The 14,957-nt window shown below is 42.6% G+C and overlaps 1 protein-coding gene and 2 pseudogenes across 3 annotated transcripts in view; 2 read left to right on the plus strand and 1 right to left on the minus strand.

The window, feature by feature from the left end:
• C3H4orf33 (chromosome 3 C4orf33 homolog) overlaps positions 1 to 1,621 on the plus strand; it is a 46,273-nt gene extending 44,652 nt beyond the window's left edge. For 2 of the 3 annotated variants that reach the window (XR_008502352.2, XR_008502353.2), the window contains exon 7: positions 369 to 1,621. Coding sequence is in view for 1 of the 3 variants with exons in the window: in XM_054486836.2 (XP_054342811.1) it covers positions 369 to 372 (4 nt within the window). In the remaining 2 variants the exon portion in view is untranslated. The remainder of the gene's footprint in view (positions 1 to 368) is intronic. The other variant, XM_054486836.2, reaches the window with a different exon arrangement.
• Positions 1,622 to 2,585: 964 nt separating this feature from the next.
• On the plus strand, positions 2,586 to 3,522 carry LOC129034593 (uncharacterized protein C2orf27A-like; annotated as a pseudogene).
• Positions 3,523 to 5,377: 1,855 nt separating this feature from the next.
• Positions 5,378 to 9,179, minus strand: LOC129034594 (zinc finger SWIM domain-containing protein 5-like; annotated as a pseudogene).
• Positions 9,180 to 14,957: the final 5,778 nt, after the last annotated feature.

A 14,957-nucleotide genomic window follows, 5' to 3' on the forward strand; every position in this document is an offset into this window, starting at 1 on the left:
CAGGCATGAGCCACTGTGCCTAGACATCTTTCATGTATTTCTGAGTATATTTGTACCATTTTCAAATACAGTCCTGCACTGCATAATGACATTTTGGTCAACAACAGACCACACATAAGACAGTGGTCCCATAAGATTATAATGGAACTATCACATATAGCAACATCACTACAACATCTGTTGTAATGTCACAGTGCTATGCATTACTTACATGTTTGTGGTGATGTGGGTGTGAACATACAATTATGTATGGTGCATAATACTTGATGAAAATAACACATGATGATGTTAATGTTCTATGTATTTACTATTCTACAGTTTTTATTGTCATTTTAGAGTATATGCTTACTACTTATTTTTTTTTTAAGCTAACTGTGAAACAACCTCAGGCAGGTCCTTCAGGAGGTTTCCAGAAGAAGGCATTATTATCATAGGAGACGACAACTCCATTGTCGCGGGACGTCAGGGACCCTGAATGGAGGGACCGGCTGGAGCCATGGCAGAGGAACATAAATTGTGAAGATTTCATTTTAATATGGACATTTATCAGTTTCCAAATAATACTTTTATAATTTCTCATGTGTGTCTTTACTTTTATCTGTTAATCGTGTTATCTTCGTAAGCTGAGGATGTACGTCGCCTCAGGACCACTGTGATAATTGTGTTAACTGTGCAAATTGATTGTCAAACATGTGTGTTTGAACAATATGAAGTCAGTGCACCTTGAAAAAGAACAGAATAACAGCGATTTTTAGGGAACAAGGGAAGACAACCATAAAGTCTGACTGCCTGTGGGGTTGGGCAAAATGAGCCATATTTTTCTACTTGCAGAGAGCCTATAAACGGATGTACAAGTAGGAGAAATATCACTAAATTCTTTTCCTAGCAAGGAATATTAATATTAATACCCTGGGAAAGGAATGCATTCCTGGGGGGAGGTCTATAAATGGCCACCCTGGGAGTGTCTGTCTTATGTGGTTGAGATAAGGACTGAGATACACCCTGGGTCTCCTGCAGCAACCTCAGGCTTACTAGCGTGGAGAAAAACTCCGCCCTGGTAAATCTGTGGTCAGACCAATTCTCTGCTCTCGAACCCTGTTTTCTGTTGTTCAAGATGTTTATCAAGACAATACATACGCCGCTGAACATAGACCCTTATCAGTAGTTCTGCTTTCTGCCCTTTGAAGCATGTGATCTTTGTACCTATTCTCTGTTCTTACACCCCCTCCCCTTTTGTAACCGTTAATAAAAAACTTGCTGGTTTGAGGCTCAGGTGGGCATCACGGTCCTACCTATATGTGATGTCACCCTCAGCAGCCCAGCTGTAAAATTCCTCTCTTTGTACTTTTTATTTCTCAGCCGGCTGACACTTATGGAAAATAGAAAGAACCTATGCTGAAATATTGGGGGCAGGTTCCCCCATTACTCTGCATGTTACTGCCCCTGAAGACCTTCCAGTGGGACAAGATGTGGAGGTGGAGGACAGTGATATTGATGATCCTGACCCTGTTTGTGTTTGTGTCTTGGTTTCATAAAAAAGTTTTAAAAGTAAAATAAACAAATAATAGAAAAAAGCTTGTAGAATAAGGTTATAAAGAAATAAAATATTTTTGTACAGCTATATAATTTGTGTGGTTTTTTGTTTGTTTATTTGTTTGAGACAGGGTCTCATTCTGTCACCCAGACTGGGGTGCAGTGGCACAATCACAACTCACTGCAGCCTCGACCTCCCGGGGCCCAGGGATCCTCCCGCCTCAGAAAGACACCAGTCCTCCAGGTAGACATCAGGTCCCAGGTGGACACTGGACTCAACGTGTACATCAGGTGCCGAGCTGACAACCAGGTCCCAAATAGACAGCAAGGCCCTTGGTGGACAGCAGGCCCATGTTGAATACCAGACTTATGTAGACATCTACCATGCCTTAGGTAGATACATAGGCTCCAGGTGGACATTAGACACACAGTCCCCAGGTGATCATCAGGACCCAGGTGAAAACTCGGGCCTTAGGTGCATATCAGGCCTTAAGTGGACACCCAAGCCCCAGGTTGATCCCCAGGTCCGAGGTGATTACCAGGCCCCAGGTGGACACCAGGCCTTAGGTGAACAACAGGACCCAGTAGGCCATCAGGCCCCAGCTGGATACCAGTCTCCAGGTGAACACAAGGTCCCAAGTGGGACATAAGCCCAAGGCAGACATCAGGCCCCAGGTGGACACACAAACCCCAGGTGGAAATCAGGCCTGAGGAGAACATCTGACCCTTGGTGGACATCAGGTGCAGGTGTACAAGCACGCCCTGGGTGGACATAACTATGTATAGGTAAGGAGTTGACCTGGGGGGAGCGTGAAGAGTCAGCACCTCAGTGGGGTCCTGAGCAGGTCTTGTGGAAGGAAGGGGGCAAGAGGACGGAAACTTAAGCGACCTCACTTCCTTGATGACAGACCCTAACAGAAGAAGATAACTCTGGTAACCAGTCACCCATATCTTAGAGTCAGCCCTGTAGCCAGCTCACTTGGTGGGAGTCGCTCAGGAGAGGAAGCTGTTCTCATGCCGCATCCCCACATCTCGAGGCTCCTGCTTCAGGAATGGCAGGAGTGAGAGCCTTTTCTGACGATGCCGATGAAGGCTCATCCCTCACCCCAGACACCTCTGGCCGTTTGACTGAAGGCGCCACAGGTACCTTACGGCAGGCCTCACTAGTGATCCCATCAGGGCCTCATCTGCACATTGTCCTTGTCCTCATCTGGCTGGAGCCTCTGGATCCCCTCGAGGCACAGGCACATGTGAGATGGCTTGCAGTCTGGAAGACTTTCTGGGGGTGGTATTTTCAGGCTGAATTCCTTTAAATTCAATGAGGTTGTGTTTGTGTTTGGAAATTCCACTGGAAAGTGACTGATGTTTGTGACCCTTTCTCCTTTTTCAGCTCCTGCTCCATATGCAGCAGTACAGGAACTTCCAGCAATACAGGAACTTCTAGCACTGTTAAGCCAGAGCCAGCACCAGGGGAAGAGCGCCTTCAGGGACAGTGCTGGAGCTAGAGGAAGCTCCACAGCCCTCTTGCCGCTGCCCTGGTACAGCCAAGGACCAGCCCAATGAGGAGCTGCCTGACATCATGGCACCTACTGTAGCCACTGGCCTCAGCCCTGGATCTGAAAGTGTGGCTGGAGCTAGAGGTGGCAGAGAGTGGCTGGCCAACATGGCCCCAGCCAGCAGCTCCCACACTGCTCCTGGTCCTGGGTACAGTGGGAGTCATGGAGGTGGAGGCCAGGGTGTGCAGCCTGGGCTCCTCTGCCTCGCTGGAGAGAGGCTTATCTCATTAAGCAGAGCTGTTGCTGTGCTCCTGCAGGACCTGCTTGGGCTACTGCTGCTGGGGGTGTATATCTGCCTGCAAAAAGTGCTACAGAGCAGGAAAAGGAGCCTGCGAAGAGATGTTCCAGCAGCTCCTCCTGCTCCCAGAGGTGGTCTCTTCCTCCAGGCATGGACGTCTGTCCTCAACTGGGCATCTGGGCTGTTTGCCCCTGATATGCTGCCAAGGATGGGATCTTCTTGACAGGTGGGCAGGGGATGTAGGGGCCAGGGGGGCATCTCCAAAAGGTATAGGAACTGAAGCTTCCAAATTCAGCACTTGTGCCCTGGGGTCTCCATGCCGCCACCTGCCCTAAGATTTATTCATAATATCAGAATTACAAGTTTATAAAATGACATTTTAATGAAGTTTGACTTTTTGAAACTTCATGCCTTCTTAACTCATGTCAGATGGTATTTTTGAGGCTATCCTGAAAATCTCTGATAGTTGTGTGTTTTTGTTGTGGTTGTTTGTGTGACTGAATTACTATCGAATCAACTGTTATTGGAAACCTTTCAGGTATGGCTTTTAGAAGACCTTGACCTACTTTTGCCTGTTTTGACTGTCTGGTTTATTGTGAAAAAAGGGATCATGTAGGTTCATTTCTCCAGCAGACCAATCACCTTTTGCCATCAAAGATTTGGCATTAGAGTTTCCACAAATTATGTGTACAAGTTGACATGTTGGCACTTTAGCTAATCTGGGGGCCAAAACAGAATGTCATAGACTAGGTAGCATAGAAACAAATTTGTTTCTCACAGTTCTGGAGATGGTAAAACCCAAGCTCAAGTGGTCAGCAGATTCTGTGTCTGGTGTGGGCTGGCTTCCTGGTTCATAGACAGTCATGTTTCTACTGTGTCCTCACATGACAGAAGAGATGAAGGAGCTCTCTGTGGTCCTTTGATAGGGGCATGAATCTCATTCATGAAGTCTCTGCCTTCATGACCTAATCACCTCCCAAGGCCCCACCTCCAAATACTATCGTATAGGGTATGAGATTTCAACACATGAATTTGAGTTTATAGTATCAGGTCATCCTGATCCATATGCACTCACAGGAAATCTATAATCTTCTATAATTATTTGCTGGTCCCTTCTGGGTTTAGGATTTTCTTTTTCTTTTAGAAAAATGATCTTTTATGTGATCCATGGTTTATTCATAGAAAAGCACTGTGAGTTCACACACTTGCCAAAAAAGGGCAATTGTGATACAGAAATGAGAGTGGCTTCTCTCTCTCTCTTTTTTAACCAACACATTGGGCTGAGACATTGTAGGGGCCCTTGGCTGGATGGTAAGGCTTGAGGAGCCACAAACGGTTAACACAACTTCTTGGTCATTTTGGAGTAAAAAAGGTGACAGTTTGCCAAAGAAGAAAAAGTAAAGCAGATGGAGAAGTTCTTAGGTTGCGTTCTAGCTATACCACCCCTTCTTTATCACACCCCACCCCCAACTCAGGAACGAAGACATGAAACAGTAAACACCAAGACACTGGTATCCAACTGACTCTTCTGAGTGCCCTTGTTACCTCCTACAACAATTCCAGACTGAGCATAGGGGTCAGAAAGGTAGCAGGAACATGATGATACACTGTGGAGGTCAGCCAGGGCGAAGACAGGGCTGCACACTGGGGCTAGAAATTAGTCAGGAAGGGAGAGGCTAAGTGCAGACCAGCCCTAGCCTCCAAGTCAGCGAGCAATGAGACTGTGGCAAAAGCAGGCAGAGGAAGACTGAGATAGAAAGGCAGGGGAAGAAAGTAAGTACAGGGTGAGAAGAGAACTGTGCACCTAAAGCAGCTAATCTGATGGCAGATGGAGACTGGTGCTTAGAAGCTCGTTTGGTGAGAGAATGAATAGAGGAGGCACAGAGATGGGGAAAAAACGTTTAGGTGGTGAGAGAGATTTAAGAGGAATGGGGAAGAGAAATCTGGCAAAAAGAAAGGACACATTCATGGACAAATGTTTCAGTGTCCTTGGCCTGACCTGATCCTACCTGGGGACCCAGTCTGCCCTGGCGGTGAGCTATCTGCTTCCTCAGGCAAAGCGCTCTCGCACCAGCAGCATCAGCTTTTTCTTGTCTTTGTAGATCTATTTGAGGTTGTCGATGAACTGGGAAAATTGCAGGTGGTCATCCTGGGGCAGCAGGAAGGTCTCCAGAGCCTTGCTTAGAAATTCAATGAACTTTCCATAGTGGCGAGAGCTGATGTGTGTTAGGCATGAGTGTGTAGTGTTGACAAAAGTATTGATGGTGTCATCAGCATCATTGGCAACTGGCACAATGGAGATTTGTCAATGGACATGAACTTTCCAGAGCTACAGAGGCCTGGGGTGCCAGCCAGGCCAGGTGCAGTCACTGTGCAGTGTCGCACACAGGATGTCTGGAAGCACTACGGCACAGTGCACACTCTTCATCACCAGGGGGATGAGAGCTGGCAGCTCATTCTTGCCCAGAGAGTGGCTGAGGGCACAAGTTCAGAGCACATCATTGATGGCTGTGTGGCTGTGTGGCTGTGTGGGTATCCTGGTTGTAAGCCAGGTTAAGATGGCTCATGGCCAATAAGGCCAGCTTGAAGGTATGGAGCGGGTAGCCACGGAGCCCCATGTAGCGGGTGATGGTGAACAGCTGTGAATGGCTCATGCCATCAGCTTCAGCATCAGCGGCAATCTGGTAGGCTGCCTCAAAGGCAATGTGGTCTTCCTCACAGAATGTAAGGGCTAACAGGGGCACAGTTCTGTGGATGCTTCATAGCACACTGCAGGGCCAGTGTGTGAGCACACCTAGCCACTTCCTCCCGCTGTGGATAGTCAAGACTGAGGCACAGGATAGTGGTGTAGGATACAGCTGTGGTAGCTACAATACTAGTAGCTTCAACAGAAGTGAAGAGTGTGTACCAGCTTTGCAAGATGATCACCAGGGCCCGCACACATGTCAGGGAGAGCCTGAGCTCAGCCATGCCATCTGGGTCCTGATTCAGGTCTGCCCAGATTATCATTTGGAGTTTGAACTTGGCCTGCATAGATGAATTCTCCCCCGTCCTCAGCAACTTTGAGATGATCTGAGGCAAACCAGGGAAAGGGGAGCATCCCAGATGGTCAGGCCCTGTTTGAGGTCTCTTGCTAACCCTTCCTTCCCCGGTCAGAAGGTTGAAGGTTTCTTCAGGTGCTGTTAGCCTCTCACAAGGATGGAGCAGTGGAGCCTGTGGTTTGCTTGCCCCCAGGCCAGGGTTGGAGATCTGCCAGGGGTTCTAGCTGAAGTGAGGCCTCTCAGGGTAGAGTCTTGTGCTGGGGCTTTGGGCTTTAGAAAGGGTCCTGAGCCTCCAAGTTGTCTGGGGTTTCTCACAGGCATGGACAGGGATGGGGAGCAAACCACCTGGCCCACTACCTCCCAAGGGAGCACTTGAGTATTGGCAGCTGAAAATTCACTATCTTAGATATGTCTCTGATGAGAGGGTCAAAGTTCTGCTGACATCAGGATATGGTTCAAGCAGTGAGAACAGGGCTTGGGCTGGCTGAACAGAGGTCATCTTCTCCTACCAGCAGCTCCATCCTTTCTTAGGCCGTTAGGAATAGGAATATGAAAGCTCTAAGGATTCATTGTCCCATCCCAAGAGTAGGGCCTAGAAATTCCTTTCTCCTGGTTGTAGACGGAGGTAGGAGAATCACCCACTTCTGTAGCACAGGTCACCAACCACAGTACCATCTCCTGGTATCTCCAGTTAAGGATTGATAAGGTTATCTGCATCACCTGTAACCCAAGTCCCAGGGCCATGTTGAGCAGGGTGCTGTCAGTACTACTGTCAGTGGGAATAGAAATCTTAAATGCATTGGGGCCAATTTGAAGATGAGGAAGGAAGAATGAATGTGCTTTGATTCTGTATTGCTTCCAGAATTGTTCAGACTCTCAGTGTCTCTTTTGGCAGCAGTCAGCATGGCAGAGGCCAGTTCACACTGCTGTGATACTGTATGGTGAGGGTGGGATGTGTCACCTACAAAAGCTGAGTTTTCTTTCTTTCATTTTTTTTTCTTTTTGAGATGGAGTTTCGCTCTTGTTGCCCAGGCTGAAGTGCAATGGTATGATCTCAGCTCACTGCAGCCTCCACCTCCTGGGTTCAAGTGATTCTCCTGCCTCAGCCTCCCGAGTAACTGGGATTACAGGCATCTGCTACCACACCTGGCTAATTTATTTTGTATTTTTAGTAGAGGTGGGGTTCCTCCATGTTGGCCAGGCTGGTCTTGAACTCCTGGCCTTAGATGATCCACCCACCTCAGCCTCCCAAAGTGCTGGGATTATAGGCATGAAGCCACCGTGCCCGGCCAGAAGCTGAGTTTTCTAAAACAGGTAACCTCATGGCACGTAAGGCTAATTTATAGGACAGGTCTGGATCATGAGACAGCAGAGCTGAGAACAAATACTTGGCAAAGGTATGTATGCATGGGAACACTCTTTTAGTGGATGACTTCTCCCAGACCGCTGAAAGGGCCCCCTTCCAGCAGTAAGATACACTGTTTGCAGTGTTTGCACTAGCTCATCGTCAAGCTGCAGCTCTTGGAGTTGGCTTAGGAGCTGCTCTTCATTATAGGACACCTTGTCCTGTGCGTAGAGGTCTTCAGGCATTATCCTCTGTTGACCCAGGTCCATCAACGCAACTTCCAGGGCCAATGACAGGTAGGACTTACTACTGTTTGGGGAGCCTGCAGCCACAGGTACATGTCGGTACACAGGGGGTCTGCTTTCATTCATATCTGACATCTCCAGATAGCCGTCAGCATTCAGGCAGCAGGCCTCAGTCAAAGTGAGAAACAGGCAGCCAATGGGATCGGGGGTGGCCCACCTGGCCCTCCAGGTTTGTGATGGTTGTGGTTCCTCTCTGCAACAATTCTTTCTTCCGATGCTTGTAGATTTCCAGTTGCCGCTGTTGCTGCAGCTTCGGAGTATTAATAATGGTCACTGTGAGTCTGAGGGCCTCTTTTGGATAACCATGCGAATGTAGGGCATCAGCCTGAGCACAGGCTGTAGGCACATGCTCAAGGCACAGTGGCTGACTTGGGGAATTAAAGAGTACTCTTTCACTTTTCTGCTGGCAGGCAGGAGCTGTGTAAACATCACTGCTGATTATTCGCTGTAGGTGGATATCCTGTCAGTGTAATACATGGCCCTCAATGGCCCTTGTGAATATCGTTCGTCTTGGTCTGGATAAGGAGTCTGGGCTGTGAATGGCATTCTGGGGAGGTGAACTGGTGATGTTGGACAGCTCACGTCCATAGTTTCCATCCTCCAGGGGACAGACATCCAGGTCGCTCCACTTCTGCAGCTGCTGCAGCCAGCAGGATTTCTCCTCCAGTTTGCAGTGTGGATTTAAAATTATGCACACCCATAAAGCCCCTAGCTCATGCCAGAGTTGCCTGAACTTGCCTGTCAGGCTTGTTCCTTGCTGACTCCAGAGTGTGAGTCGTGGGTCAGCCATAAACTGCTCAGTTATTAGCATCAGTATCCTTGCTCCATTGGAATCTCTCATCCACAGCATTTCTCGAACCTTGGCAAATACTGAGTTGAGTTGCTTTCCAGAGCCATACTAAGCCCCCTGGGAGAGAAAAACTTCACTTGTTCTTTCACCTCTTCTTCATCCAAATGCCAATAGTTCTCATTGTCAATGCTCGCCCCAGCTGTGGGGTCAGGAGCACTGTTCACTTGGTTGATTTCTGAGTTGGAGGATAGAATCTCATCTGCCAGTTTCTGTGCAGTAGGAAGAACTTCAGTGTGGTGGTGTGCCGTGATTAAATATTCAATGAACTTTTGTAGCTGGTCCCTATTCATCTGGAAAAGGGTTTCAGAGACAGGAAGACACAAGTTTTTCTCTTCTTAAAAATTAGGAAATAAACAAAAAGTATATTTTCTTTTATTAAAAACTGAGTTTAAAATAATTATGATGCTCATGAATACTTATATTTTCCCTTATAGTCTTTATATATTTAAATACTTTGACGGCTTTTTATTTTTATCACCATTACACGTGGTTAACTTGTTCACTTGAAAAGAAGAACGGGAAAAAGTTGCTGTCCTGGAGAACATTCTTTCCACTTCTGCATAACCCACATTTAACTTCTAAAACATTAATTACATTTGCAGTGAGGCAAACAGAAAGTGTTAGAAGGGCAGTCAAACCTCATGTATTAGGGATAAGCTGGTGGCCTTTGAGTACAGAGAATGCACAATTATGCTGTCCATTGCATATTATTTTTCATTAATGTCTTTGAAGCAGCTCTAACAATGCAGAGCAGCTGATTGTACCTCCTTTAAACTTTCCCTCTCTCCCCCTTCCAATTGACCCTATGCCTCAGGTCACAAAATTTTTCACTGCCTATTATTGCAGAAATATTTTCACTGGCAATTCCAATGGTGAAGTCCAATTGCAGTGGTTCTCAATTGTACCTCTTAAAACTTATAACAGCACGGTTGCCATGTGCTTACAGCTGAGGAAATAATGGCATTCTAAATAGTTATCCAACAGTTTGTTCCAGATCCATAATTATTATACCAAAATAAATCCATCTCAATTTAATGTGGGGTGATACATAGCTTTACATATGTAGTTGAAGTCTTTGTGAAAGCATGCAAATACATGTATGACTTTAAGTAACTTTGACAGTTATCTCAGCTGAGCACTATCAATTTGCTAAAATTATTTTAAAATACTTATCATATACTCATCATTTAAACCTTGAATGTTGAACTCTTACCATCAGTATTTCCTGAAATGGCATTTAGAACCATTTGATCATGGTGTTTTTCTAGGACATTGTTTCTTCCTGCTTTTTGCCACTAGATGGAAGAAGCAGGTTAACAAAATGATATTTTTGGTGCTTCATTCAACTCTACCAAGAAACACCACATAACTGTGTTTAAAATACTGACAACCTCAGCATGCTTTTATTTATCTATTTTTACTGCATTATTCTTTTTGCGTGAATACTGGATCTAAGAACTGTATTTGTGTAGAGATTAATTTTCTTTTTATTATTTTGATTACTGGAAATTTCAAAAGTAACCAAGAAAGAAAACAATTGCCAGCTGGAAGAGAAAAGGTAAGAATTATATAAAAACATCCTTAACAGGTATGCCACAAGGTAATTCTTAGCATGCATTATTGCCAAGGAAGCACACAGTATTGCCCTTGTTGAAGACAGTGGACTAGGTGCTGTGAAACACACAAGAAATGACTTGGGTACAGCTCCTATTTATAGAATGTTTACATTCTAGAAGAGTGCTAAGCAAGAGGTAAGCCAAATGAATTTATACATACTCTTAGAATAAGGTAGAGATGGATAAATATCAAAATCACAGATATAATATTTGGGATGTACATGGTAGGTGGGGAGGGAGGTTTGGAATATCACTTTTATCTGAGAACATCAGGGATCGCTTCAGGAAGAAACTGGATCCTTGAAGTAGGAGGGACAAAGAATAGCATTCCAGTGATAGAGGCAGAATGAACAAAGGCACAGAGGCAGGAAACGACAATTTAAAAAATGTTTAGAGATGAAAGGATAGTACATTTTAAAATAATTTAAAAGCTTGCATAGAGAGGACATTGTAAGTGGTACTTTTAAGCAGATGATAGACACAGGAAGTATACTCACAAACTAAGGTACCATATAAGAGAAGCACCTTAGATGCTGGGAAAGTGAAGTTTCAGCTTGGAAATGGAAGGTCACCCAAGTTGAAAGAACCTGCAAATGGAAATTCTAGCTTCCATTTGATGCCAGTGTTTTAACAGATGTAGGCTTACTGTACACATGGTTCTATCAATTGTTGGGAAGATTCCATAAGGGAAATACAGGTCTTGACTTACAAAGGCAGCTTTCTGTGGCTTCTATTCACCTTCGCTAATCTTAAGCATGCTTGAAAGAAGACACAGGTGGTAAACATTGTCATTTGACTCCAAGAAACCAATATTTAACCCGTAAGGCTGCATGTTCTACTATCTACCTCCTTACCTAGCAGTATATTCATATGGATGATCAAAGAATTCTATTCCAGCCACTAAAGGCAATGATCTTGAGCCCTGATATTATGAGTGGCTATAAAATTATCCAGCTTTTAAATCCAATCACAGAATGTGATTTTATGACCTTCTGTGGAAGTGTAGCTACAGGTTAACTAAAGGTTATGAAGTAATATTTCCTTTTTATAGTTCTGAATTCACTGGCTTGTAATTTCAGAGATGACCTTGTTCTATAGTGGGACAAGCTTTACAGTATTATAATTTTGTATAACCCAGTGAGGACCTTGTAACTTTTTCTTTTTCCGAATTCAGATTTTTACATTTTTCCTATGATATTGTTTGTATCTAGTTCACCATTTTAATTGCTAAAATTACACGTAGAAGACTATATAATTTTTTTGGCTCTGGAGTAAAGACTTTATATAATTTTAAGTCTCATTTACCTACTTTGTTCTATATCTTGCTTACAAGTAAGATGTAGTTAAAACTTAAATATTATTTTACATCTTAATGGGTAAAAATGCTGTTCATTAAATCTTACTTAAATTTCATATATGTGTGATACTATATAGGATTATTAGATTACCTAAAAATTATATATATACTTTTATATATATATCATTTCCAATTAATAAATTTTGATTATAAACCTCACTTTTTATTATAAAAAGTAACTTGTATCAGTAGTTCTCTCTATATGCTTATTTTTCTGGATTCAAAGTAAATATCCTAGTGATTTTAACATAACTACATTATCCATGTTTGAACCTAATTAAAGTTAATAATTTTATTTTGCTGACCCTTCACATACTTTATAAAGTATAAGATGATTGTCGTACTAAGAGAAGATGCCAGTTTGATTTTATGATATTTTCTGCCTATCTACAATTAAAATCTTTAAAAAATCATAACTCAGTAGTAGTATTAGATATAAAAATATATCATTTCAAATGGATTTGTCAGAAGGATAAAAAAAAATGGCTACAGAAACCTACATGAATTATTGTTTATCTTTTAGGGCCCTGTATATGTAGGGAAGGTAGTGAATAGAGGCAACTATTTGAAAAAAGGTGGGCAAAATGTAAAATCCTATAGTTGAAGAAATGATACAGCAAGGAGTTTTTAGCCTGCTTACCCAAACTGTGTATTTACGTTGATTCTATTGACCTAATATAATCGCACAACTCTTGTAATTCTTTGCCCTTATAAATGAAAGGGGAACATCTTGAAATAAAATTCTCTAATTCTGATACAACTCAGCCCTAACTTTAATGTTGCTTGGTTTCCTATTATTCTGATTTGAAAATCATTAGTAATTTTCCTGCAGAGAGTTTTAAAAATGAAATCTGTCAAAAAAAGGTTATATAGCTGAACAAAACCTGTCCATTAAAAGAGCATTATCTGCTCTTTTATTGACTTTTAGAAGTGTATTTCTTCCAGTTTAGAGAAATTTAATTTTGCCTTTCAGGAATTATACCATTTTTGGCCAAATAAAACTTCTTTGTTACTATAGGTTGTAGGATATTCCTCTGTGGAAACCTAATTTAAAAAACAAAAAACAAAAATCAACTCATCGGGTCAAATTCTGTTTTATGTAGTGCTGGCATCAAGTGGGAATTTCATAAATTTAACAGAAAGCTGACTAAACAGTTGAGAATTTGGTAAGCATCAAGCTATTTTAGAATACATCAGCAGTTCAGCATTAGTGTGTCTAAAACTGTTGTGTGTGAGTGTGTGTGTATATATATATATATATAGGAATCTTGCTTAAGAAGTTTCATACCAGAGAACATTTGATTACCAGAATTTTAAAAATGTCTTATTTGTCCACACATACTCATTTTTATCGTGTTTCATACATTTTCTGGTTAACATTTGATATTTCCAAACTACATAACAAAACAAGTGAAATTTCATACTAAATTTAAAATTATTTTGACATTTTGAACTTTTACCGAAGGTGACAGTTTTACTGAAATTTGCAAGTTGCTAGAAGAACGCCCTTGACCATGTTGGGATGTTAGAAAGAACATAATCTATTTATAAAAAGAGGAAAAAAATAAATATAATACATTTTAAAAATCATTCTAATTCTATTTCTAAGCAAAAGTAGCTCAGAGTTAGGCACAATTTGGGAATGTTTAGGAGCAAAAGAACAATCATACCACTGACTATATGGAGTTTTAAACTTTTTTGCACATAAATTTCTTCTGCTTTTATGATGGGATAGTTTTCTAAATGGCTGTTTAGACCAATGTTTTATTATAATTTATTCTTGGCTTTAAATTTTGTTTTCTTTTCTTTAGTCAGAGTCAGTTTGGTTAATTTTCTCTACATAATGGGGAATGAATAATTTAAAAGACATGAATGTATTCTGCACTAGGAAATTCAAGAAGTATTATGTTGTATAGAGAAAATAAAGTTCAATTGTATTCTTTAAGATCCTTTTGTCTTATAAACATTGCATAAGAACCATTTGAAATAAAGACTATAACTTTGAAAATAAAACCTTACCAGTGCAGTTAGGAGAAATCGGGATAGAAACAAATAATTAATAAATAAAATAAATGTGAATTAAGACTTCAGATTTCTCAGAGTATTTTGGTTTTTCTATACATCTTCCAGAGTGATTTTTCTAAAACATACAACTTGTCAGTAAATTCCCTGCTTACAACCTTCAGTGGTTCACGTGGCTTCAGCATAAACTCGAATGTCAGCCCAGTGATCCGCATCCCTTCTGCCAACATCACTTCTTTCACCACGCCCCATCCACCATGTCCCTTATGCTCCGTTTATCTCCTATCTCCCCTCAGCTTTCTCATGGTTCTGGGCTTTTGTTCATGCTATTTCCTCCATTTGTAACATAATTGTTTCCTTTCCTGTTCTGTTCCTGCACATCCCGTGAGGTCTTTGCTGGCACTCCCGTGTTGGAGGCGGAAAGAGTGAGGGTCGTGATCAACTCAGTATAGCGCTGGAGGCTACATGAGTAAACAACAAACTGTTCTCATAAATGCAGAATGTTGGCAAACTGACAAACTGCGTCTGCCGCCCGGAAAGACTGCTGAGGGCAGTCACAACCCAGGCTCAAGTGGTTCCTACCATTAGGCATAATTGAAGCCTGTTAGTAACAATATGAACCTGTGATCAATTAAGCAGCTGACCAGTCGTTACCTCCTCCTCCCTGCTCTTGTTACCCAATAAGGGCTGTAGATGCTTAGGCGGCTGCCTTTGCTCATTAGAAGCAGGGAGCCTTTTCTTCTTCTCTTCTTCTCTTTTCTTCCCTATGCTGGCCTTTCCTTAAAATAGTTACTTTTGTCTTAAGTTTTCATTTCTTCTTTAAAAAAGTTTCTTTTGTATTAAGTTTTCATTTCTGCTTTCGTCCCTTCGTTCAGTCTTGTAATGACGGTCCCAAGCAGTAACAGTAGTAACTGCTGTAGTGACGGTCTCAGGTAGTAACCCTGGCAGTCAGCCACACTCCGGCTCTTGCAGTTCCCACCATCAGAACTAGAGGCCCCGTGCTCTGTGTGCCCCTACTTCTATTAAGGCACTTTTCATGCTGTTTTCTCACATGTTGCTCGCAGTTGTGAGTTTTTCCATTAGATTGTGAGTCA

Source organism: Pongo pygmaeus, chromosome 3 (assembly GCF_028885625.2).
Source record: "Pongo pygmaeus isolate AG05252 chromosome 3, NHGRI_mPonPyg2-v2.0_pri, whole genome shotgun sequence".
In the NCBI taxonomy this organism is placed as follows: Eukaryota; Metazoa; Chordata; class Mammalia; order Primates; family Hominidae; genus Pongo; species Pongo pygmaeus.